The 27,805-nt window shown below is 37.5% G+C and overlaps 1 protein-coding gene across 1 annotated transcript in view; it reads left to right on the top strand.

Annotated features, from left to right (window-relative positions):
• The window catches only part of VPS8 (VPS8 subunit of CORVET complex), a 98,374-nt gene extending 71,057 nt beyond the window's left edge, over positions 1-27,317 (top strand). Inside the window, exons 41-45 of the mRNA XM_063306859.1 lie at positions 6,064-6,144; positions 10,482-10,651; positions 12,077-12,245; positions 25,811-25,891; positions 26,849-27,317. Coding sequence (XP_063162929.1) covers positions 6,064-6,144; positions 10,482-10,651; positions 12,077-12,245; positions 25,811-25,891; positions 26,849-26,998 — 651 coding nt within the window. The 3' untranslated portion in view covers positions 26,999-27,317. The remainder of the gene's footprint in view (positions 1-6,063; positions 6,145-10,481; positions 10,652-12,076; positions 12,246-25,810; positions 25,892-26,848) is intronic.
• Positions 27,318-27,805: the final 488 nt, after the last annotated feature.

Genomic DNA, 27,805 nt, shown 5'->3' with positions numbered 1-27,805 from the left:
TCCTTGCGTGTGTGGTAGGTAGTATCTGTTCCATTTCTCCAAAAATACCTCTCTCTTAATCATTTGCTCAGGTGGCTAAACCAACTTTATTTCACATTTTAAATTTGATTTTGCATCTATTGGCTCTTAGAATGCCTTTTGCTGTTCCATTTAAAGAGTTTACATGCTAATCTCAATTTTAAAACTGGGTCTCCCCATCAATAAAATGTAACAATAAAGGTAAGATTTGCTACCATTTCTTTAACTATTAGAACGTATTCCCAAAAAGAAATTATCAATCTATACAGTAATTGAAGAAAAAACTGAAGTAGCAATAAAAAAGCTGAAATCGAATAAAGCTCCAGGATTTGACAGCAATTCTGTAATGTAATAAAAGATTTTTCAATAAATTTTATTTAAACTTTAATTCACATAATGAATGAGATTCAGGAATGTGAAGAACTTCCTTCCTCTTGGAAGGAAGCTTTCATGTCTTTATTTACAAAGAAATTCAACTATTCAGAGTCACATTAGACCTATTTCTTTATTGAATGTAGATTATATCTGCAGAAAGAATAAATGGTTTTTTTATCTAATTGATGCGTTGTGACCAGATTGTATTTGTTCTGAAGAGATACATGAGGACAATATCAGATAAATTTTGAATGCTGTTGTTGAGATAAATCAGAAAAACAAGAACGTGATTATGATTTCTCTTGAAAAAATGTTTGACAGAATGGTCTTTCATGCTTGCAGTTTTGAAAAAGATCAGTTGTAGCTCTAATTTTTTTACATGGCTAAAGAGTATTTACAGAGAAAAAGAGGCCAAGTACATGTTTCTCTGTTAAAAATATTCTGATACTAAAGGGAACAAGACAAGGTTGCCCTCCATCTTTTATTTTTATTGGTATTAGAAACATTGGCAACAAAAATATGTCATCAAAGTAATATTTAAGGGACTTCCGGTGGGGACATGGTGGACTGAACAGCTGTGCCCACGGGCTTAGCGGGAGGAGCTGATAATGTAGCAGTTCTTTTGGGCTCAGGTAGGTTTTCCTGAAGCCCAGGAGTGTTCTCCAGATGAAGGAAAACACCTGGAATTACCCCATCTGTCCTCGGGATGGCTGCTTGCAGCCAGAACATCACAAGCAGCATTTCACATTCAACTGGTAAGAGCTAGCTGGGAGGCTGGGAAGTCACTATTTTCCAAGCCACGCTGTAACCTTAAAGGGACACTTAAGACTGGCCACCCCACTTCTAAATCACCCAATTTATCTTTTTTTAAAGTATGTGTACCCTAAGAGAAGCTTTCTACAACGAGGAGAAGCAGGCTGTCTTGGTGCTTACCATTATTTTGGACGTGTTTTCCCTCCAAATATTGAGAGTAAATAATTGTCTCCCTTTTATTATTTTTGTACTAAATTTGAAGATATTAGCATTTTTCTACGTTGAATCGGCTGATTTGAACCTTCAGCTTTCTGTTTCTACTTTCTCTTGGAAACTGTCTGCGTATCTCACTTTCGCTTGTGTAAACACGTTTTGGAACTTTTTCATATCTTTGACTTTTACTCGTTAAACTCCCAGGGGGTGTCATAATCTACTGGTGAGACATGGAAGATCTTAAACAGATTTTTTCTGACCTCCACCAAGATTTTAAACAGATTCTTTCTGACTCCTATCAAGCTTTCATGCAAGACATTCGGGACATCATGGAAAATATGAGAACTGAAATGTGTCATCTGGCTGGGGATGTAGTCGAGGAAACTGAGGAATTGAACAGTAATAGAAAAGTTTCTTCTAAGAGTGAGATTGGTATTTCTATTGAGATGCTGGATGAAGATTGGATGATGGAGTTGGAGAAATTTAAGGGAGAGAGAGATCTACAAGCAATAAGAGAAATTAACTTTCTGGTGGAATGCCATGATGTAATGATCCCAGTACCAAGGTTTTAATCTTAGAAATTCTCTAGACAGTCCATTAGAAAGCTTAAAGAATTCTTTATTAAAATCCAATTAACACAGGAAAGTTGCAAAGCTCCGAATAAGGTTTCGGCGCCAAAGCATTGAAACAAAATCATTCTGTCCTAACAGTCAGAAATCACGCTGAGACGAGGAGTAGGTCTCTAGTGTTTATTACTGCTACATAAAACAGAATCCTAACAAACTGAAGAAGCATGGGAAAAACCCAGACAGATAAACCCCAAAAGTTAAGGCAGGTCTGATCTGTGTCTCTTTGAATGGCTGCTTAATTCCTCAGTACTACGCATGCATTTCCCCCCCTGGATAGAGGCCCCTTCCAGCTCGCCATCAGTACTCATAACATCACCCTCCCCTCCAGATTCACATTCCATTTCAGCCCCCTCCCTTCCCGAGGTTTGATAAGAGTCTATGTCTCCTTCTAAGCTCCCATGGGAACTGGGCAATGATGGAAAGTCTTCAAAGGAAAACTCCTCCAAGGACGAATCAGTGCTGCTCTCCAGGTCTGATAACTCTTCTGGCCCAGGTGGCTGCTGCTGGAAAATAGCTAGATAATTAGAAGAGTCATCCCCCCTCCCCCCTGGGAATGCAAGCCCGAGGTGGAGGGCTGTGGTTCCCCCCCCCTCCTCTGTTACTGGTGTCAAGGCTTCAGGCGGGGGTGGAAACTGCAAACTTACGAACTCCTCTGCTTGGGATTCCTCTGCTTGCTCAGCCAAGTGAGGAATCTCTGGTAGAGTGCGAGGCTTGGGTTTGTGAGGGAAAAGCTGATGGAATCGATGAACCAGCGTTGGTGGTGTTGCAGGGCTGCTGCCAATTGTTGGATGGCTTGCCGAATTTCCTGGTTTTCCGAAGACATTTTCCAAATGTCTCTCTTTTATTTTTCTTTGTTCCTCCCTCTTTCGATGGGAGTAGGAGTTTGTTAGGATTGACGTCCTAACAGTCAGAAATCACACTGAGACGAGGAGTAGGTCTCTAGTGTTTATTACTGCTACATAAAACAGAATCCTAACAAATTGAAGAAACGTGGGAAAAACCCAGACAGATAAACCCCAAAAGTTAAGGTGGGTCTGATCTGTGTCTCTCTGAATGGCTGCTTAATTCCTCAGTACTACACATGCGTTTTCCCCCCTGGATAGAGGCCCCTTCCAGCTCGCCATCAGTACTCATGACACATTCCCTGTAACCTCATCCCTCCTCACTGTCTTGTAAACAAGCTCTTTCTCACTCCTGGCTTCCCCCTTCCAGTTTGTTAATTCGTTAGAGTGATTTAGATTCCAGGTGTCAGTCTTATCAGCAGTTCATCCTTGGCTCTAATGGCTTGGATAACGAAGGAATATCTGCGAAGCTGACATGGGTTTGCTCTCTATCTACTGATACGTGTAGCAGGCTGAAACGTGGCAGGCGAGCAGAGGGAAAGGAGCCTGACACATGAAAAAGAAGGGGTTATTATGTATTGGAGGTTTTCTGAAGAGAAGTTGAAGTTTTTGAGGGGGTCAGTTGGGCTGTTTGATTTTCCTAAGAAAAAAGCTCTGTGCACATTTTGGGGATATGTAAATGCTCTGGTTTATTTTGAAGTGGGATAAGTGTTAAAGAATATTTATCTGGATTGCTTTTAAGGTTTGGCTGATTTCATTTATCTTTAACTATTTGGATTAAGATTAATAAGGTATAAAAAATGTCTACTTGGATGGTTTGGGGTTTATTAAGATTAAGATCATTAAAATTGTTGTATTACTAAGTATAATGGCAGACAATTTATGTGCTTCTTAGTCTGATTTTTATTATAGTAGACAAATGTATAGTAGTAGGAAGGGAAAAATTAAATAGATGTTATCTTTGGGGAGGGGGAAGTTGTTTAGGAGGTTTATATGAAATTTTCTTTTTCTTTTTTTTCTTGTAATATAAGGGGAGGGAATAACTGTACTTAGTGATTTTTATTATGTGCCAATTTGGAATGATTTATAGAAATAATGTGGTTTTGGTTTAATATAGAGTAAGGGATTGATTATGGAAAATCTGTGTATATACTTGCTGTTAAAAGTTGGAAGTCACATCTTTCTGTAACTCTGAAAAAATTTTCTCTTGTGTTTTCACACCTTTTAGTTTTTTTCTCTTTTTTGTTTTTTCGTAGCTTTTATCTTTGCTTGAAATTTAATTCTTATAAAAAAAGAAAGTAATATTTAAGGAGTTAAATTAGCAACCTAAGAATATTGATTGAAATTATATGGTGATGTATTGTACTCATATTGCCAACCAAAGGACTCTTTAGTGTTAATGGAATATATACAGCAGTTACAACTTTGTGTCAGGTTTTTGGATTAGTGAAGATAAAACTCAAATGTTGACATGGAACTTAACAGTGAAGAAAAGCAACACCTGCATCTAATAACAGGATTCAACACTACTGCAAAAGATACCAAATATCAAGGAATTTATTTGACAAAAAATAATGAAGATCTATTTAAAAATTTACACATTTGTGAAATTGTCATAGTTAGGTGGAATTGTCACTGTTAAAATAAATATTCTACCAAGACTTAACTTTCCACTCCAAGTGATCCCAATTAATGTTGAAAATAAGGTATTAAATGATTATATCGCCTTATGGCTGACCACCGGTATGGAAGGAACAGGGTTTCCAGACAGCCTATGTCTATATTTCTGCTTGATACGGATAGAAACATTATTTTGTATTTAGTGGCAATGTTGTAAAGCTCCACAATTCTGCAAAATGATTTATATTGGAATGAATCAAATTTTAAAAGTTGAATTTCCTTTTCAACCTGTGATATTCTTGCTAAATTTTATCAAACCATATATTTGGACAAAGTGTACTGAATTAGTTTTGTATATGCTAAGTGCTACAAGGATTTTTATCTGTCTTATTGGAAAGGATATTTGATCCCCTCTATGGAAAAATGGTTAACTAAGTTGTGGAGATATGCTTTGATGTCTAAAGTAACTTTGTATCTTAAAAGTAAATTTGACATAGAATTTAATTCAATTTTGGGGACCATTTCTAGATTATAATTTTATATATGCATTTGTACCACCACCAATTTTGTACCATGGATTTATACATGGGTTTCTCTTTACATAAATCTTAATATTTTCAGTTGTGCAGGATCTTTAAATTAGACTAGATGTCAAGTAGTATGGATTGAATTTATCATAGTTTTCAGTTTCATGTTATAATGTATACTTTGCTGACTACAGTTTCTGATATTTATATACCATGTAAAATTTAAGAGCAATTTTCAGGTTTTATCATGATAATATGTACTCAGTTACTTATAATCAATTAATGCAATACTGAAAAATTTCTGTGATACTGGTAAATCCCTTGTTTTTTCACTTATAATCTATTCTTTACTCCTTTGAAAAATCTTTTTCTATTCCTACTTCTTTGTATCATCAAAGAACATATTCCAAAGCCGCTCTGACTATGGATATCCACAACAGCTACAGCTTTTAAAAATGAAAGCAGGGGACTATGCAGACTGAGGCAAGACTGCTAGACAATAATAACAAAAAAAGACTGGGGGGAGGCAACGTGCCGCCTTACTTTAATTAGCTCTTAAAGATGACTAAACCAAAACCTGGTTTAAAAAATATTATTACAGAAGGAAAGATTGCCCTACGGAATTTCCATTCTCTGCTAAAGCAATTTCATGGGAGACTAGAAAAACCCCTAAGTAAGTTCAGACAGAATTCTTCTAGAGCAGAATCCATTCAAAGCAGCCTTGTGCAGGATCTTGAACATTCCAGTGGGGCATTGTTTTGGTTACGGTGTTCCAAGAAAACCTTTACTAGTGGAAAACCATGTATATATCCAGGTCATAGGATTTAGCCTCCCTTCACAAAACCCTCCCCTTTTGAATTTGTCTTCTGCAGATTGTGAACATAGAACTATTTTTTTAATATAAATTTTATTAAACATTTTACAAAGAATATAAATAGAAATATTTTTGTTGAAAAAAGCTGAACTCAGTTTAGAAATTATAGCTCTGTTTATTTCTTGTGTTCTATCAGTTTTATTGGATAAGAGACATGCCAAACCTTCTCTTTATGTGTTGATTCGCATCAGCTTCTAATAATTTTCACACAGGATCCAGTATATGGAAGAGGAAAACTTGGAGAAATTCAAGGTCTTGTGCTGGGCATGCTAGACAGCTTTAACTATGAGCAGGTAAGTAGAATGTGGGTTTTTTTCTTGTTGATTAAAATTGACATTGTCCAAAAATTAGAGTTTTGACCCTCATTGATCCTTACCAACTTCTAGGAACTTTAACAGAGGAAAAATTAGCAAGCTAAAAACCATTGTGTTAGCTTTTCACTTGCACAAGCTTGTCCCATCTATTTTGTGCACAACTTACATACATTTTGAGTTGCAATTCCTCCCAATTCATACCATGTTTGATTGGAGAACTGTGGTGTAAAATTTAGCAATATAGCATAACTGTGTTCAGATGTATATATTTAGTTCAGAAAGTGTAAATTAGGTCAATTCATATTAAAAGGAAAATTAAGTGAACTCTGCCTTGATCCTTCCTGGACATCAGTTAAGCAAATAACCACAGGTTTGGAAGTTCTATATACTAAATGGCAGTACCATCAAGTATGTGTCTATACCCAGTACCGATCCCTGATCTCGGTGTGAGCACGTATCAGCAACTAACCTGGGTGCTTACACTGGATAACCTCAAGGTAAAAGATGGTAATGTCCTTTGTCAGCATCATCTCTGGTGAAAAGAACTCTGACTTTGCCTACCATCTTCTGTTTACCAAGATACTAAAGTTAGATTGAAAAATTGCATGCCTAGATTTTAGTTCAATTCTATTTCGCACTGTATCTCCCTTTGTAGTATTTGTAAATAAGTTGTCTAGTCATATTTTTAAAAACAAAAACAGGACAATAGTGTAGAAGAGCAAGGCACCATTATTTCTCTCAATCCCTAGCAGGCTGTTCTTCACTTATAGCAAAGTTATTATTCAGCCATCCAGTACAAGAAGACTGAACATTTTGTCCTTGCCATTGAATTGGGATTTGAAAAGCTGTCCTTGAAAAGACAAAATTCATTAAGCTTCAGTAGGTCATTTGGATAGTCTGTAAATATTCAATTCCTAAATGCAGCTTTCTGAATCTTGACTATTTTTTATTGCTTCAAGATATCTTTATATCTAAGTACAGCTTTCTATTATTTCCAAACATGATGGAAATTGATTGAAAGCAAAATGTTGTAGAATTGTATACTGTACCACATTGAACAAATATGATGTATATTTGCTTATGTTTATCTGCTTATAAACAATTTATGGGTTTTATTATCAGCTGAAATATTTAATCAGTTAAGGGCTGTTTTTCATCTAGTAATGTTTGCCTGGGATATATTTATCAATTTATTTTGAAAGAAGATCCCTGTCTCCCTTGAATGGAATGGATAGAGTTGAGGGAACCTTGAGCAAGATTCCCTTTAGAAATCTGCCAGTTCCCCCTCTTTTTCTTTCCAGATCACCCCTCTTTCTCTTCCTTCCTCCTCTCCAGCGCTCATTGTGTCCTTAGTTCTCATCCTCACTTAACAGGCTTCAAGGAGTCTGGGTACATTGCATCCTTGCTTCTGTAAAAAACTGAATTTAGAGTTCTTCTGAACTGTGGATCAGCTGCCTCCTCTTCAGTTCTTTAACAAGGATGGAACAATGCATTTATGGGAAAAAGGTCTAAGTTCATCTAGTAACATTTCGCTTTCATAACAAAGTTTCTGTTGCACCATGTTTTATTCTTATGTTGCTCTGATATTTAGGAATTGACTTCAGATGCCACCAAATTGATGCTTAATAGAAATTGTAGACTAGTAGCAGTTAGGAGGATGTTTGTCAGAGCCTCTACCAAGTGTGTTTGCATGTTTCCATAAACAATAGTGATATACATTGTAATAACACAGAAGTTGCCTGTTTTGTATTTGTGTAATTATTAGCTAGAGATGTCAGATGTCTAGCCCAGTACTATAGCAACCATATCTTTTAACTCTTCCCTTCATTTCTTTATATCTCTTGTCTTATCATCAGTCCTCCCATAATTTAGAAGTGGGTAGGTAATCCCCTCCTCTGACATGAGCCTCAAAGAATGTGGGAACCAAGCAAGAAAGCTAATCCTGTGTGAGCCATCTTGGGCACAAGGAATCAAAAAGCATGAGTAGATGTTTTTGAGGAGAATCTAGGCTATATCCTCTTGAAAAGGAAAGTAGGACAAGGACAGATAGCTATTGTGCCACTAATACATGAACTGGGATATGCTCTTTTTAATCTTGCTTCTCTAGGTCTCCTTCCACACTCCTGTTTTTTTATATATTAACATACAAACAGAGTTTCTAAAGCTACCTGAATCTGGTTTTAACTGGTTTGGTGATATCTGTTGTAGATGGTAAATAATATAGATGTGTAATATCATATACTGCATTACCTTCAAAACAGGAAATACATTTTAATAAAATGTCTATATGAAAATGAAAGGGAGAGAATGGAAAGTAGTTTACAAGGCCATGAGATTCTCTTGATTGTTGAAGCATTATATTTAGTGAATAAACATTATGACTGTGCTATGACACTTCTGTTGTAAGGATACTAGTAATTATATCCTCAGAATATAATAGCCCAAACTAGGGCAAGTATTGCAATAGGATCTCATGCAGTTATTAGAGTTAATGATGGTTTTGTTTATATAATCAAAAGACCTTTTAAATAATTTTAAATGAATTTATTCTCACCAATCTTGATGAATCCATCCATCAATCAAAGCACTGCTATGATTGGCAATCATTTTGAACTTTACCCCTACCCCCTTTTCATCTGCCACCTATCCCAGCCTGTGGATCAGTTGTCTGGGCTGTTGTCCTAACTGTCAGGAACCACGCTGAGACGAATAAATATCTAGTGTTTTATTACTGCTACATTAGACAGAAAATCCTAACAAACGGAAGCAGCGTGGGAAAACCCAGACAGATAAACCCCAAAAGTCAAGGCGGGTCTGTTCTGTGTCTCTTTGAATGGCTGCTCAACTCCTCACTACTACGCATGCGTTTTCCCCCCTGGATAGGGGCCCCCTCCTGCTCACCATCAGTGCTCATGACAGTTGTAAAAGACAACAGGAAAAATGGGAGAGGAGGTTCTTTCCCCACTAGATCTCTGAGCCAACTCCCAAATTAGCCCAAATATCTGACAGCCTGAACAGCTGACAGCTATGTGTGGAGATGTTGCGCAATGTAGACACAATTCTTTCCTCCTTTCTTCCACCCACAAAACACCCAACCTGTTGGCCTGCTGTGTTTTAGACTGATCCATAATTCTGATCCAGGGACTGACACAGAAACAATGTGGGAGGAGAGAGTCTGGGTTGAAAGAACCGGGCTCTCCTACTGCCCAGAGAATGGCCTTGAAGGACACTGGCCAAGGAATGGGGGAGGGGGGCACGGCCTGCATCAGCCTGGGTGTTAATAGGTGCCAGGCTTATTGCTCCCCCAGAGGTCATCTAATAGCCCCAGCAACCAAATGGTCTCAGACAAAAAAACCTGATATTTAAATAGTCATAGTATAAATATGTATCTGATAAAGAAGTTTCATGCAGATTTGTGAAACTGATTATGTTTGAATTTATCCATATTAAATAGAACTAAAACAGTAATTATTTTTCTTTTTCAAAATGTTTATTTATATATTTGTCAAATTTATATGGCCACCCATCTCACAAAGAAATGACTCTGGGTGGTGTACAACAGAGCTGTACAAAACAAATATATATAAAACAGTTGTTGTTAAAAACTTTAAAATTGTAAAAAAGCACAAGGCTAAAAAGAGAAGAAATATTGAGCAGAGAGGAGATGTTAATGATAATGGAGCCACCTCACTATTTCATCAGTCACCTGGGGTCCCCAGGCCTAATGGCACAACAGGTTTTGAGGGACCTCCAGAAAGTCAAAAAGGATGAAGGCAGTCTCACACTGGTGGGGAGGGTATCCCATAAAGCAGGTGCCACAGCAGAAAAGGCCCGCTGCTTGGGCCCTGTCAAATGTAGTTCCCTAGCTGATGGGACCCGCAGCATGACCTCCCTGCTGGATCTGGGAGATGTAATGTAATGTGATGTGGGACAGGCAGATGTAATGTTTCCTGTGTGATTGCTGGAAAAAATTCTTCAAGGGCTGTAGATATTTAATTAATTAAAATGGCAAGAGAGTAAAGCAGAAAACACAAGTAGTATGTATTATATTGGGTCATTGGAATAGTTCAAAATTTAAAATTATACTATTGGGATAATAAGCTATCAAACAAAAGGCATTTGATAGTATGGAAGATATATAATATATAAGATAAATAGTGAACTTGCCAGGAGGCTAGGCTAGCATATAATGTATATTAAGATGTGTAATTTCTGTCTTGTATTAATATTAATAAAGGATATACTTTTCCACATGCAAAACGTATATAATATGGCAACAAATTAAATTATTTTATATTATTCTTTTGCCTGGCTAGACTCTTTTGGAGACAACAACAAGCTTACTCAACCGTGACCTCCACTGGTCTTTACGTAATTTGAAAGCATCTGTGACTAGAGGGCTCAATCCCAAACAAGATTATTGCTGTATTTGTTTGCAACAATACAAGAGAAGGCAACAGACTGGTGACCAAATTATAGTCTTCAGGTAAGTCTAGGCTAGTGAACAGCTTGAACAATGAGTGGGTTTGGAAGGGAGGACTTGAAGGCTTCTGGAGATTGGTAAATTAATTTACTAATTAATGAAGAAGATAGGGAACTTTGATACTGAGCAGCTATCCCTATATCACTAAATAATTTGGTGTATATGTGCACCTTTTCTATTACTGACCAAACTATAGCCTTAATAATAATATTGATTATCAGCCTTTTCAGCTGAAAACAAAACTATGTAAAAACCAGTAATGGAAGTTATTAATTACAGGGCAGTCAAACCTTTATTCTGCAGACAAGGAAAATTATAAATGGGTTGAACCTGAAAACATGAAGCTTTCAGTTAACATTAGAAGATCATGGATAGCTGCTATAGTGTAGGATTTTCATTGTTTGGATTCTTAATTAATATAGAACTATAAAACCTCAGTTTGGGTTCTACTTCTAATTCATTTTGCATAAAGTTGAATGTCAACAATGTGAAAGAGCATTGAGCAAAGAGCAAGTCACCATGAAATAGAATCTTGGATGGATGTGAGAGGTGCTATACGGCCACTATCAACTAAGAAATGCAAGAAATATAAAAATTGCTTAACGTTTTCATTTACACAGCAGCAGGCAAGAAACACTCCTGTCTCGTATAGCTGAGAGAGACTAAAATATGGTCAGAGAACAGGCTTCTTACAGTGATACACTATTCCTGTTTCTTGTGTTGGAAAGCAGTAGGGCAGAAATGCTGTCTCCCTTTTTTTTTTTAAATAGAAGACATAACATACTTGACTGGGAAAGGGAAATGGTGTCATTTTTGCAGGGAAGAGGGCAGGGAAAAGGGAAATTCAGCATGGTAAGGCAGGAACTTCTATTTCCATACAGCTTTAGTTATTAATTGGGGATAAGAGAATTTGCTGTATATTAGGGTAAATTTGTATTTTCTGAGAGAAGGTCTGCTTCCAAGGAAGCCCACCTGAGGTGCCTTCAAAACTCAACTTTTATCAATTCTTGTCAATATACTGATGACAGTTCTATGAGTAATGCAATCAAATCTCTGTCTAGGATTATTCTAATGACTTAATTACCATAATAAAGATTTTGAAAATGAGATTTGGTACTATATGAGTGTAGCAAGCAATAAGTGTAGAAGGAAGGTTTCTTAGACTTTCTTAAGAGTGCATTCCATTGCTTACGTATGTTGTAGGAAGCTGCTTGGAACACAAAGGACTTCCTCCTGAATAAGGAACCATAACATTACACTGTTAATGTCTAAAAATGGTTTAGACATTAAGATACTTTTTAGAAGTATAACATTTGTTGTAAAAAATGTTTTTAGAATTGATTATGTTTTAAGATGTCCTTAGGTATTCGGTTTTATTTTTGTTATGTATGCATACAATGTAATGTATATAATCTGTTTTTATAACAGTTGTGGACATTTGTACCATTCTCTTTGTCTGCTAAGTAAAGAGTGTGGCACTGAAAAAAAAGGACAGATGAGATGGACTTGCTTTAAATGCAGCGCAAGTAATAAAGGAGAGAAAGTAAGTGTGACTTCCTTGGAGACAAAGAAAAGAACTCCAGTATCACTGGCTCAGGTAAGACTTGAAGAAGTGACCCATTCTTAAAAGGTTGATATGCTGATTGATTGATTGATTGAGTCTACCTCCTGAAACCAACTGGACTTTAGGCAGCTTTCAAAAGTTAGAATCAGAATAAATATTAATTAAAATAGCAACAAGGGTAAATGACTAAATTATGGACTTATGGAAAATAGCATCGTGGTGTACAGTTAATCCCCAGACAGCCATGCTTGCACCTGTTTCTTGAAGGCCATTAGCACAGAGCCATCCATACTTCAAGGGACAAGCTATTGGGGAGCTGTTGCTGAAAATGCCCACTGTCAGGCCCCTTTGTGCTATACTGACTCTTAGCAGGAGCTCCCTAATTGTGTGGGTAGGACAGGTAGAAACTATGGGGAAAGGTGGTTCCTAAGATATACAGGCCCTGAGCCATAATGGGCTTTATAGGTAGCAACCAGTATCTTGGACTGCACTCAGAAACCTACTAGTAACCACTGCAGCTCTGCAGCAGAAATGTAATATGAAGTACTGTGATTGACCACTGAGTATGGATGCTACTGCATTCTGGACCAGCTGAAGTTTCTAAATGGTCTTTAATAGTAGCCCAGTGTAGAGCAAATTACAGTAATCAAGAAATGACAGAGCAGAAATGACCATCTTCAGTGCATCCTGTTCCAGGTAAAGCCACAGCTGATGCACCAGCCAAAGTTCCTGGCCACAGGCTTTACCTGCTCTTCGAGCAGGAGCCATGAGTCCAGGAGGACTCCCAGACTGCAAGCTTGCTCTTTCTGGGGGAGCACAATTCCATCATTGATACAGTCCTGGAATAAGCCTTTGTTTCAAAAGCCACTCTGTCTTGTTCAGGTTGAGTCTGAACCTGTTTTTTTTCTTATTCAAACCCTGACAGCTTCCAGACAGAATCATAATTTCCAGAGCATCTCCCAATGGGCCCAGGCCCAGGGTGGAGAAATATAACTGAGTATCATCTGCCTATTAATGCTACTTCACTCTGAACCAATGGATGGCTTCTCTCAGTGGTTTCACATAGATGTTGAAAGGACAGGGGAAAGGAGTGAACCCTGAGGCACTCCATAATGAAGTACCCATGGAGTGCTCCCTCCCACCACAACCACACTCTGGACCTGCATACTCAGATAGGAATTGAGCCAATATAACACTGTGCAATATAGCACTTTGGTACTCCACTACCAAAGTGTTCCACTACCAAAGTAACAATCCAACCTCCCACAAGAGAAGCTGTGTAAGAACATTATTCAGACAAGCACCTACACACTGCAGCAACCCAGAACACAAGAAAAAGAACATCTGCACAGCATCTTCCAACAAAATGGATACCCACTCAACTTTATCAAAAAGTGCCTCACCACCCAACCCACTACAACCCAACCAATGGAAACTATGAAAAGGATAACACTGCCATACATCAGAAACATCTCAGAAACCACCAACAGACTGTTAAAACCACATGGCATCACTGTAGCACATAAACCAACTAAAACTCCTAAAAACCTATTAAGCAAGCCAAAGACCCAATAGCCTAAGAAGAAAAAACAGGAGTTATTTACAACATACAATGCAAAGACTGTAACAGCCACTATGTAGGACAGACAGGCAGAAGACTAGCAGAGCGCATCCAAAATCACCAACTAGCAGTCAGAAGACATGATGAGAACTCCTTAATCTCACAACACATGGACAGACTCAACCGTAGTTTCAACTGGGAAACTCTGAGCATCCTAAATCAAGCCAAATCCAAAAACACCAGAGAATTCCTGGAAGCCTGGCACTCAGACCAAGCAGCCATCAACAGACACATAGAGGTAAACAACATCTACATACCATTCAAAAGAGACAATAGAAAAGCCAAAAGACCAATACACTCCCTTGCCAGCATTCAACACCCAGATATGCAAAAATCAACACTAGGATTAACACCAGATGAACCATCAAACAGCACAATACATCCTAATCAAGGGACTATTAACTCAGGCAATCACCCAAGCAGCAAACAACAGCCCAATCAAAGAACTCCCAAGGAGAGAACAACACCCCCACCAATACAAGCAGGGCAAGCCACCGTATATAAACTGAGAGCAAGGCCCACTCCCTCTTTGCACTGAAGATGTTGCCTACTCTGGCAATGAAATGTCTGCAAGAAAACAACAAGGCTCAGAGAGCACCAAGGACTCCATATTGTGTATCTTTTTGGATACCACTAATAGATTTGGAGGAAAAGATTTCACACCACTTGCATCCAATCCCTGCTATAGGTCATCCAGTACAGTGGCCAAAGGGGTTTCTGATCCATGCCCAGATCTGTATCCATACAGACAAGAGTTCAGATAATCCATATCCTCCAGAACCATCTAAAACCACTTTTCCAATTACATTTCCAAACCAGAATGTTAGAGATAGGATGATAGTTGTCTAATTTTGTTGGATTCAGGTCTTGCCTCTTAAGTGGGCAACGGCAGGCAAACCCAATGCTTTTTTAAGGACCTCTGGCATTTCCCCTTCTCTCCAAGAGGTGTTGACTGCAGCCCAGATTCAATTCCTTGACTCCTTCCCAACTGCTTTAATTAGCCAGGTAAGGTGGGTGTCCAAACTGCAAATAGCTGAGCTAAGATTACAGAGGATTTCCTTGGTATCCACAGGTTCAACAGCCTCCTAGATAGCACTACAAGATATTTCTGAAAGCTTCAGGTCAGCTGCTACAGAATGAAGCTGTTCCTGTACTGTCAAACAGATGTTATACCAGCCATCCAAAAAGTTGTTGATTACTCCTTCCCATGTTTCAATATGAGTGTATTTGAGTAGGCAGTGTATACATTCCTGATTCAATGAAAACAAAATGTCTATTGTGTTTTCTTTACAACTAATATCTGCACCTCAAGAAAAAGTCAGGAAATGCTTGCTGGTACTTTGCCATTTGTGCATCAGCCAAGGCATTTGCTGTGTAACATTTGTACGCAGTCATGCTAGTTTTCATCTTTCAACATAATGGGATAACTGCAAGGAAAAATATCTACTCTTTCAAAATGACCATAATAGATGTTTTTAATTTTAATTATTATTTTTGAAAATTTTGAACTTTTTTAGAGAGGAATGCTCCTCACAGTGTGTCCCTTGATATGGCAAAAAATAATGTGGGGAATTAGAATCTCTTATTAAAACAAAACTTCATCATAAGGGACCTCTTCAGTAAGATGCAGCAGCTTTTGCTATATTCTTATTCTTCTAAAACTCCAAAATGATTAAAAGAAAAAATCTGGAATCAGTGAGCTTGATTATTCAGCCTTTTATAACTCAAAAGAATTTTTACAGACACCTTTGATGATTCTGTGAAGGACCAACAAGTTCATCTATCATAGCTGCCTCCCCATTTCTCTACTGGTCTTCCCCAAACCCTTGGTTAACTGGGAAATTAGAATTGACTCTTAAGCATAGTTAAATGTTATGAGTCTTTGAGTCATTTTTCCTTCATGTAATGTGGATGAGGGCAACCCACAAACATTCAAAATTCAAACAGTGCAATATTTTAAGATATGCTTTATTTGATGCAGTAACATACATTGTCATCACAGTTTCTTTCAAAGATGGCAAACTATTCCTGAGCATTTTGTGTTTATCTTAAAAAAGGGAAACCATAGGGATTTCCATCATACTTTTCTCTACAGCTTAAATTTGTACACCTTTGATCTTCATATAGTCAGTTATGGAATATGCAGCAGTCAGACCTTTTCTATGATGGCATTTTGCCTTTGGGATGTTGTTCCAGAGTGATCTGATAAAAGTGGCTTTTCTTTATGCCTTCTGCAAGCATCGGATTTCTCAAATTGTTTTTGTCATAACTATTTACTTGTTATTGTTACTCTGTTTTATTATTATACTTTTTAAATTCTAAATTTAGACTTATTTTAATGAATATAACTGATCTAAGTACCTAAAAGCCTCACAAAGCAACTTAAAAACTGCAAAAAGAAAATGAATGGGATCCTTCAGACATAACACTTAGAAAGACAATATTTGTACATAACAGTTACATATAAATAGAAGTGGGGAAGTGCCCATCCTGTGAAGTAACTGTTATATAGGAAAAGAATTGTACTTCGTTACTAGTGATGCACCAAGATTATCTAGTCACGTGCCAAAGAATAATAGGCATGTTGTCTGAGCAGAAATGTGCTGAGCTTTGTCCGGATTGTGTGCCTACTCACATCTGAATTTCTATAAACAAAGATAAATTCTTTCCATGAGTGCTTGTGTTTGTATGTGAGAGTATGAAGGAGAGAAAGAATATGCTTTGATTGAAAATTGGAACATAAAGAGGGATCTTGGAGAAGTGTTTCTTCTAAATGTCTTCCATAATTGCATTTGCATACTTCGTAGTTTTGTCACAGTGCTGACTCATGATTAGATTGCAAGCTTTTTAATATAATTCAGAAGCTTTAAGTAATCTAGCTGCTACGGCAAAGTTGTAGAAAATTCTGATTTTAGAATATCAATGTTCCTCGCTTGAATTGGATAAACAAGAACCAACAGAGAATGTAGGTTGATTACTTTAGTGGGGATGTTTTAACTGTAGATATTTAGCATCCATTTATTTTTGGTAAGTTATATTCATTTTATATTATGTCAAAAGTTTTTAAAGTATTACTAATTAATTATTTAAGAGTGAATATCCCATTTTCTGCTTATATTCCCCCCATCGCAAAAGCTTTTCCCTCAGTTTTTAAAGTAGTTATTCTTCCAAGTCATCAGTTTCTCACGTGTGTGTGTTTGTGCATGCCTTCAAGTCAGTTTGGACTCCTGGTGACTGCCTGGAAAAGTCCCTGCAGTTTTCCTGGCAAGATTTCGGAAGTAGTTTGCCATTGCCAGCTCCCTAGGGCTGAGAGAGAGTGACTGGCCCAAGGTCACCCAGCTGGTTTTGTGCCTAAAGTAGAACTAGAACTCAGTCTCCCAGTTTCTAGCTGGCATTCCTTTTATAGTTAGGAAGGGTATAGCAGAACAATACTTGGGTACAATGCAATCACTGACCAAATAGAATCTGACTGATGGACAGCCCTTTAATATGAAGATCATCCAAGTTTCTGCTCCAACCACTGATGCAGAAGAAGAGTAGGTTGATGAATTTTATGATCAAGTTCAATTTGAAATCAACAGAACATGCAAACAAGATATCCTGCTTGTGACTGGAGATTGGAATGCCAAAGTTGGGAATATTAAGGAGGAAGATATATTTGGATTGTTTGGCTTAGGAAATTGAAATGAAGCATGAGAACAACTTACCAATTTCTGCTACTCCGATGATTTTTTCATAGCTAACACTGTCTTCAGATAACCAAAACAGTGTCTGTATACATGGATATCACCAGATGGAGTTCATAGAAATCAAATTGACTATACAGTATTATTGATTAAAGGAGGTGGAGGCACTCAGTTATTACATCAAAGACATGATCAGCTGCTGTCTGTGGAACAGATCATGAACTGCTCATGTGCAAGTTCCACATTAAGCTGAAGAACACAAAGAAAGGCAACAAGTTTCCACAATATGATCGTGACTATATACCCACCATTTTGAAGGAGAATATCAGGAATCGCTTTGAAGTCCTGAACCTCATTGATAAACAACCAGAGGAACTGTGGAATGAACTGAAGGAAGTCAGGGATGAACGTGAAAAGACACCTCCAAAGATGAAGGAACAGAAGAAAGCAAATTGGTACAGCAGCCATGAAAGCCTTGGAAACTATATTCAGATGCTGTGATGTGTCTGTATCTACAAAGATCAGTATACTGCAAGCAATGGTATTCCCTGTGCATCTCAATGGAAATGAAAGTTGGACTTTGAAGAAGCAGGCCAGAAAGAGTATTGATGCTTTTGAATTTTGAAGTTGGAAAAGATTCCTCAGAATGCTATGGACAGCCAAGAAAACAAATGGATCATCGAACAGATCAACTCAGAGTTCTCACTTGAGGCACAAATGACCAGGATCAAATTTTGGACACATTTTGCAAAGACCTAGTTCTCTGGAGAAGGCCTAATGCTGGGAAAGGTGGAAGGAAAGAGAAGAGGACAACCAGCAACAAGGTGGATGGGCTCAGTTACAGTGGCAATGGGTGCACTATTGGAAGACCTGAAGGACCAGATTAGGAACGGATCGTCATGGAGAAAATCTGTGTGGTTGCTAAGAGTGGACGCTGATCTGATGGCATATAATCAATAATCAAGCTCTTGATACCTCATTTCAACAAAAACAAGATTGTCCCAGCGTTTCATTTAACAAGATTTACCTGAAAGAGGATAGGAAAAAAGTATAGAAATTTCAGCAACTAGAATCTAATTTATCTCCCAAGTTGCTAAGGCATATACTTTTTCACTTCTTTACTCAAAGCCTCCTTATAATCTGGTGAGGAGGCTATTCTCTTAACTAACAGTTGAGGAATGTCTTGCTTGTCAGCATGAGAATCTCTCTCAGGTTCGGAACATAGAATTGCATAACATTATAGAAGTTAACGAATATACATTATGGTATACTTTAAAATCAGGATAATTAAAACCAACACTGTCATAAGAAAGTTTTAAAAGGAAATTCCTAGATTTTTGACCGTTTTCTAAAAAATTAACCATTAATTTATCAATTGGTCTAAAATATTTCAGTGGAACTATGGTAGTGGAACTCTCGGAACATGTATTACTCTTTAAGCATATGTCTTTTCGTTGCATTTATTCTTACTGATAGACTGATAGGTATGTTAATCTATAACTTGAAATAGTCATATCTATTAAAGTATTTTCTTAGGAATAATTATCCCCAAGTATTTAATAGAATCAGAACAATAAACAAAACAAAACACAAAATAATTCTATTGGTAATTGGAATCATAGAATCATAGGGTTGGAAGTGACCTTGGAGGTCTTCTAGTCCAACCCTGCCCAAGGCAGGAATCAGTAACCTGTACAAAGGGACTCAAATAATAATAATTTCCAAGAAATAAATTCAATTGGAAACCAATGTTATTTCATAACTTGCTCCAAAATCTTAATTTGCACCTTATCAAAGGCTTTTTCTACATCTAATGAAGCCAAAATGGCTGTTTCATTAGTATCCACTTACAGTGCTACTATATGCTTTCAAAGTATGTTTTCTAACATATACATTCAAGGCTCCTTTATTTTTTTTTCCTTTGACCAAAAACGGATTGATGCTAAAAATGCCACCGAGCATCTGGGGTATAGTTCTTAGTGCCATTCTTGCTCTTCTGAAAAGTACTGTCAGCTTGAATTTTGAAGTAGTGTTGAGATTTGTATGTGAAGTGACAGCAGTGCAGCACCCTATCTCTCCCTTCCCCCCTCCCCCATTCTCTGCGAGCACCCTGCTCAGCAATCCTGCTGGAAAATATAGCATATACTCAGGGAAAATGATTGCTGTGAATATCATATGTAAGGGTATATCTTGAATAGAAGAACTTTATTTTAAGAGTATTTCTAAGTTTCAAATTCCATCTCATACTTCAGCATTTCTAGAATGGTTTCCTACAGATTTGACTATCTGCAGCTGAGTCTGTCTTTTGTATTTTTTTAAAAATAACAGGAAATGTATTTTTTACGCCTGGTACAAGCATATGAATCTTAACAACTTGTCCTCTCCAGTTCAGACCAAGAAAGGCAAAAAGGAAGTTGGATGGAACTAAAAAATTTAGAGATTGCTTCCAGTAACAACTGCATACAGTTAGGAAGAGTCAAGGAACAGTTTCAGAAATGGCAGGTGGCAGAAAATTCATTTTGGCCCAAGCCAACAGCGAAAGTAGCAGCAACAGCATGATGGACATGCAGAAGTCAACTTCTTTCCTCTGCGTGCAAGAATGATGACTGCCATTTTGTTCCTTGAAATGCATACAGTTATTGTGGAACCAGGCCTCTGGAGGGAGTTCCAGACTTTAATCTCTGAAATCTTTAGAAAAGCTTTTCCTGACACACAGTTGAGCTGAGTTTGATTCCAAGGGCCATCAAGATTGGCTTTGCTGAGCTTCAGACAATGAACTTTTTATAAGACCACATCCTCAGACCTAGAATGGTGTAACATCATGACCTATTTCTTATTCTCATGAAAAAAATTGATATATAATAGGGTGATTGGGCATAATATATAAGCATGTCTGTAAGTCTGAGAAAATAAATTTGAAAACTCCTTTGTGTTCTGAAATGCAAACCTTTTACAATTGCCATTATTCATAGAATTTAGAATAGAATAGAATAGAATAATAGACTTTTATTGTCATTCCACTATACACCAAGGTGCACATTAAAATGAAATTTTGTTACAATTGGCTCACAAAAAATAATTACTATAATATATAATATATATTCTCTACCATTCCACTCCCCTAATCATTATCCCTAATAAATATCACGGTCCTACATACAACATGTACCACCATGAAGTAAAAGGGGATTATTAAGAGTTCAGAAATCTAATAGCCCAGGGAACAATACTATTATCTAATCTAGCTGTTCTACATCAAATGCAGTGGAACCTTTTCCCAGAGGATAACAAGGAAAACAAGCCATGATGGGGGTGGAAGGGATCACTAACAATATTTTGGGCTCTGGACAGACAGCATGTATGCACTATATCCTGAATGAGAGGAAGTGAAATCCCAATTATCTTCTCTGCTGCCCTCACCACCCTCTGCACAGACTTCTTATCCAAGGCACTACAACCTCTAAACCAGATAGAAATACAGTTGGCCAATACACACACTATAGTTCCTCTATAGAAAGTAAGGAGGATGGGTGGTGGAAGATGTGTTTTCCTCATCCGGCGCAAAAAATACAAACCCTGCTGTGCTCGTTTAAAAGACCAAGTCAGACTATTCATTATCTGCACCCCAGATACCTGATGCTACTGACTGACTCCACAGCTACGTCATTAATAAAGAGTGGTGTATGGCTGGGCCGGTTCTTTCTGAAGTCAATAATAATCATCTTGGTTTTTTCAACATTTAGAACCAGGCTATTTATATTACACCAATCCACCAAACCCTTCACCTCTTCCCTATAAGCCCAATCATTGTCATCCCTGATAAGACCCACCACCGCTGAATCATCTGCATACTTCACAACAGAGTTGGTGGTAAACCTGGCACAGCGGTCATGGTCATCAGGGTGAACAGCAATGGGCTCAGGACACAGCCTGAGGAGAGCCAATGCTCAAAGAAATAGGCTTGGAGGTATTGTTTCCAACTCGCACCAACTGGGACCTATCAGTGAGGAAGTCAAGTAGCCAGTTACACAAAGGAGTACTAAAACCCAGAGAGCCCAATTTGTTCACAAGATGCTGAGGAACGATTGTATTAAATGCTGAGCTGCAATCAACGAACAGCAATCGCACATAGCTGTTCTTTTCCTCTAGATGTGCCAAGCTCAAATGGAGAACATATGTATGTCTCAGATTATTTGAGCAAAAGATGGTTCCTAAAAACAATTTATAATTTACATTCATAATGCTGTTTCAGCTTTTACATGCTACTGTAGTTTTATTTGTAAATTTCAGAAAAGATGTATATAGTGTAAAAATGATCATTTTTACAAATAGGATTCAATCTAATTCAATATAATATATAAATATTCTGAGCAAGAATATTCTTGGGTGAAACTATTAGTTGCTTGGCCAGCTGATGGTGTTTGAAACAAAAATTATATATATGTATGAAGGTCTGAGCATTAATATTTGGCAGAATAACATAGATGTTAGATATTCTAAGGGGTTCCCTATAGAGTTTTCCTTTAGTTTTAAAAAAAGAAAATACCCTGCAGCACTCGTTTCCATGGCAATAAGAAAATTACTTGCAATAAATCATCCTCAAGAATTATCTGATTGATCAATATGTACAAATAAAATACAGCAAAGGGGAAGAAGTTGTGTCATGTCTTAAGATAGGAACCAATTATTCTATATTATTGTGTATAGACTGTAAAGAAAAGGCATGGTATTGCTTAACTACAGTAGTTTGGAGCCAACATATACATTAAGTTATGTAACTTCAAAACTTACTTGCACACTGAGAGTTAAACTCACATATTCACTTGCTTTTAGTTTTTGGAGAATAAATTGGGAGAAATATAAAATGAAATGTCAGTTCAGAAGTCTTTTACAATTTGTGCGGGGGTTACATTAGCTACTTAAAGATTTTTTAAAAGAGGATTGCTCAAAATATAGCAATCAGAGCATTAAGGATTGTTCAGAACATTAGTAAAGATCTAAAAACAAACAAAATATACAGGAAATGGAAAGAGGGCCTGATCACAAAGGAAAAGTATGGACAGGCAGCCTTGAATTGCAGAGCTGGTGTTGGGAAAAAGACATTGCAGAATGAGTTGAGATTAGCAAAGGATGGTAATGAAAATGGCTTCTTTAGATATATTCAAAAGAAAAGGAAAAGAAGCAATATACCAGCTGCTCAATGAAGATAGCAAAATGCTAACGTGTAACCAAAAAAGGGGAGGGCGGCAGAGCCACTCAGTATTTTATTTGATCATCCTCTTCAAAGGAAAAACAATTACGTGCTCCATCAGGAAATTGTGAAAAGCAGGACAGATTAAAAATATGGTCAGGGAATATCCTTTTACTCTGAGTTAAATCCACAGGACCAATTGAATCGCATCCTAGTGTACTAGAAGAACTAGCTAGTGATCTGGATGAACCCTCATGTAGTATCCTTGAAAAATCCTCTTATCGTTGGAGGAGCCCCAAATGACTGGAAATGTCCCTCTCTTCAAAAAGGAGAAGTGGAGTCCAGGAAATTGCAGACCATCTAGTCTGACATGGATACCTGGGAAGATTCGAGAGCAGAACATAAAGAGATTGATCTAAAAGTACCTTAAACAATACAGTAGTTGCCAGAAGTCAGCATGGAATTGTCAAGAACAAATCTTGCCAGAGTACTCTTACCTCATTTTTTGTTCTGGTAACTTTCTCAATAGATGGTGGGAATCCTATAGGTGTATTTCTTGACTTTAGCAAAACATTTGAGACAGTAACCTATGACATGCTGCTTAGCTGGTTAGTTAACAGTGGGCTGGATGGCATGACAAGTGGATACATAGCTTTCTCAAAAATCTGACAAAGAGCATTTATCAATGCTTTCTTGTCAGAGAGTGATATAAAGTAGGATGCTTACAAAGATTGGTTCTGAGTCCTCTACTCTTCAATATATTTTCATTAATGACTTAGATGAAGAGGTGCAGGAAATGCTTATCATGTAGATGACATAAAATTGGGTGGAATAGCTAATACCAGTAGATAGAAATAACATTCAAAAAGATATTGTGGATAAATGGGCTGAAAGTAACGAAATGTAACCAAGCAGCTACAAAGTCCTTCATTTAGAACAAAATAAAATGCACAGCTGTAGGGTAGGGGACACATGGCTTGGTAACTGTACTTATGGAAAAAATCTTGGGAAAGTAGTTGATTGCAAACTGAAAATGAGCAGCAGTGTGACATGGTTGCAAATGATGCATGCCCTTTTTGGCTGCATCAACAGAACTATAATTTCCAAATTGTTAATCATTCCACTTTGTTTTGGTCAGACCTTACCTCAGATATTGTGTCCAGTTCTGGGCATCACTCTTTAAGAAAGATTGAGACAAACTTCTGAAGGTCTAAAGAAGGGCAACAAGGTCAATAAGGAGATTAGTAACACCTCTGAAGAGATATTGATGGAGTTTGAATGTTTAGCCTGAAAATAAAAAATGGATATTGTAGCACTCTTCAAACACCTGAAAAAATGGCAAGCTTATGACATTCATTATTCCAGAAAAGAATCAGGAATCATCTGATAAGCCTCTTCCAACTGACAATTTTATTTAAAAAGCATAAATGTTTGTGAGCTGCATTTCACTTCAGATGTGTAGTGTGGCTAAACTGATACAGGATTTAAATTGGGATGAGGCGGAAGGAGAGAAGGGAGGGGAAGACAGGCTTCTTATTCAGATGCAGGTTACATGTGAGACAGATTACAGGCATCTTATCAATTGACAATTCTAACATGTTAAAAAAACATTGTTTTTATTGAGATCTTTTGAGATAGATTGAAACCTTTTTGTATATGTGAGTTCAGCAATCTCTCATTTAGTGGTGCTGTTGCTGTCTTGTTTTTCAGAATGGTCACTTTGAGATCACTTGTTGCTGGTGAGAATCTGCTTCAGGTTGGGTGGTTGTCTGTATGGAAGTATGGGCCTGCCACCATGTGCCTGAGAAAGTCCAGTGTCATTCTCCAGTATGGGCTGTAGCTTAATAATAATGCTTTTGAGTGGCTTCAGCTATAAGCTGTAAGTGACAACCAGTGGTGTTCTGTTGTGATCTGTGTAATAGGTTCTCCCTGGGAATCAATCTAGCTTTATTGATTGGTTTATGGTCTCATTGGGTAGGTAATTTGGTTTCCTGAATGCTGGGCTTAATTCCATCAGTTGAGCATCTCTGTCAAGCAGGTCAGAACAAATGCAGCTATAGATGATTAAATGTGGGGATGTGTTCTGGATGGAAGTTGGAAGCACAAAGGTATGCCTGGTGATCTTACATTTCCTGTATAATGTGGAATGTATGTGTCCTTTGTATTGTTTTACCATGACATCAAGGAAATGAACTTGTTCTGTAGGTAGGTTAAGGCTGAGGATGATGGTGGGGTAGAAATTGTTGAAGCCATTATAGAAGTTGATGAAAGATTCATTTCCATGGATCCAAATGAAGAAGATGTCATCAGTAAATCCCAAGTAAAGGAGAAGCTTCAGGGTGTAAGAGTTGAGAAAGTTGTTCTAGATTAGCCATTAAGAAGTTGGCATATTGAGGAGCCATGCGTGTGCCCATGGCTTGCCACTGATTTGCAGATACATGTTATTGCCGAAGATGAAGTAGTTATGGATGAATACGAAGTCACACAATCCGATGGCAAGGCGTCTGTTTTGACATCAGTGATGATCTTAATAGCTTGAGGTTTGTGGAGGATGTTGATGTACAGAGTGTCAGTATCCATGGGCTAAAATGGAGTTCAGGCTGCAACTTCTGGGAGTCGTGCAAGAGCAGAGTCTTTAGCTTGGCTGACTATGCAGCTGGATAAGCTTACAGTATTGTGGAAAGTCTGTGGAACTTGCCCATTACAGTAAATGGATGCTTATAAAGGCTTGGATAGTGTTTTCTTTCTTTTTTTTCAAGGAGGTAACTTTTGTAATTCACTGACTTACAGTAACTTGGCAAATGGATTTCCACTCCATCCAACTAAACTTGGTGTTTCTCATTATTTCAGAGTACATGATACAAAATAATAGACAAATGTTATAGAAAGACAATTCGCAATTGAATATTGGAAATAAAACTTCCTAATTATAAGAGCAGTTTGACAGTGGAACTAATTACTTTCATTGGATAGGTTCAAGCAGGGATTGGATAGTGTGGGATACTTAATTTGGATTCGTGCACTGAGCAGATGTTGGGCTCAGTAGTCTAAATGTCCCTTTCCAGCTCTGTGATTTAAGTTAATAATGTTTGTTTTCTAGACTAGTTCAGAGTGTCTGTTGGATCCTCAGCAAGCTCAAGCTTTTGACCAGCTCTGTCGTCTATATCGTGGAACATCAAGGGTAATGTAATTTTGTATTTTTAATGTAAACTCAATCCAACTTCTAATGTCTGTTGATTAGATATCTGAAATATCATAAAGGTTATTGTTGTGACTGTGTTTTTCTTGGATGGAAAATAAACAATGTAAGGACATAAAAACCACACTGAAATCAATGTCTTATCAGGTTCTGCATCTTTTCTTTTGGTGACCAACCAAATGCTTATTTGATGCCCAGAAGCAGGAAATGCAGAAAGTGTGACTGCATTGTCCTGCATATCTTCAACAACTGCCGTAGCTGTTAGTTCTGTAAGAGCAAATGAAAAATTTCTGTTTCTTTCTTTAAACCATGCTCGATTTTTTTCAACTTTACCATGCTTCATTTAACTGACTTTTTCCTGAGCTAAACAGCACCAGATTAGAACAACCTTTTCTCAGAGGAAGGTTCTTCCAGTACCATTTTGATTGTCCTCTTCCATGCCTTTTGATGCACAATAATATTGTTAATCAAATATTCAACTTTCTGGATCATGTGCTCACTGAAATGGCTCATACTTTCCTAAAGTATATATTTACATTTTTATTCTTAAACACTATCCTTGTTTTCAAAACAATCAACCTGAAATGCCTCAATATGTAAATATGTACCTATATCCTAAGGGATATTTACCTATATCCTAAGGGATATGGTCATAAAGCTATTTTTGTCCTTTCCAGCTATACCTATTGTTCCCATCTGACTTCTAAAAGGCATTTTTCGTATATATGTGTAATTCACATGCATGTTCATTGTGATGTGGCCAAGAATGTTTTAACACAATTGGTGAGAAGGGTGCAGAGGTTTGTGACTTTAATGAAAACTCAGTGTTGATCGTTCCCCTTTGAAATAATTTGTTTCTGCACTGCCTACATAACCTCAGTTTTTCTTATCATTTACATTATCCACATTGCATAAATGTATTTTTCTTTTATTTTGTAGTTGGCACTTTTGACTGAACTGTCTGAAGATCATGGTGGTGAAAAACATGGTTTCTTCCATGTCTCCCAGGGGGATCCTGCCCTGAATAGTATTTTCCAGAATGAGACTTTTCAGCTTCACCTCAGTCCTCCTCCTCTTCTGGAAGACTAATCCTTGGGCATCAAGCATTGTGACAAAATACTTTTAATGTTTGCTGGGGGATCCAAAGTGGAAGGTATGAGTATGTATGATATAAAGGACTGCAACAATGCAGAGTCTTTGTGAGAACCACCTGCTTTGATCCTTGTGATTTGCTTAACAAAACAGAACATCAGTGTCAACAGTTCTAATCCTCATCTCCAGTGGAGTTTGCTGAAAGCTATAAACTGCTCTACTAAGCCTATGCTTTTCTTCATTTAAATTTAGAATGAAGAGTGGAACTTCACATTTGGTATTGGTATAGATGGCTAAAATGCAGAGTGAAGCACGACAGACCTGGCAGAACTTTTATGAGATTGCTTTCTCTAATGCACTTCTTCTCTCAGTTACTCTGCAAAATCTGTTAGCTCCTCCAGTTGCAGCTCAAGAAATGTTGCTGTGCCAGATGCTATTCCTGGGAAATTTAACATGCTAACATCATAAATGAGAAAAATCTGTTAATGAAGCACGTTGGAATACACCACTCAGCCAACTAGATATTTGATGTCAGATTGTGTATATTCTGAGGCTTTTATGAGTATCAGCATTTCCACAGAGAGCTTACTGTTTCCACTGTACCAAAAAACATCAGCACATTACTCATTTATAATAGCTGCTCTCTTGCTGCCAAGTTGCATGGAAAAGATACCTTCTTCAATTATATATTGCCAGCTTCCCACACCCTAGCCATTTTTCTATATGAACTCACTAAATCAAAGGATTACAATATTGTTTTTTTCCTCCTTATTTGCACTGTAGAATATGAGCAATCTGGTACAG

Source organism: Candoia aspera, chromosome 6 (genome assembly GCF_035149785.1).
Source record: "Candoia aspera isolate rCanAsp1 chromosome 6, rCanAsp1.hap2, whole genome shotgun sequence".
NCBI lineage: Eukaryota > Metazoa > Chordata > Lepidosauria > Squamata > Boidae > Candoia > Candoia aspera.
This window is presented reverse-complemented; position numbering and strand designations above follow the sequence as displayed.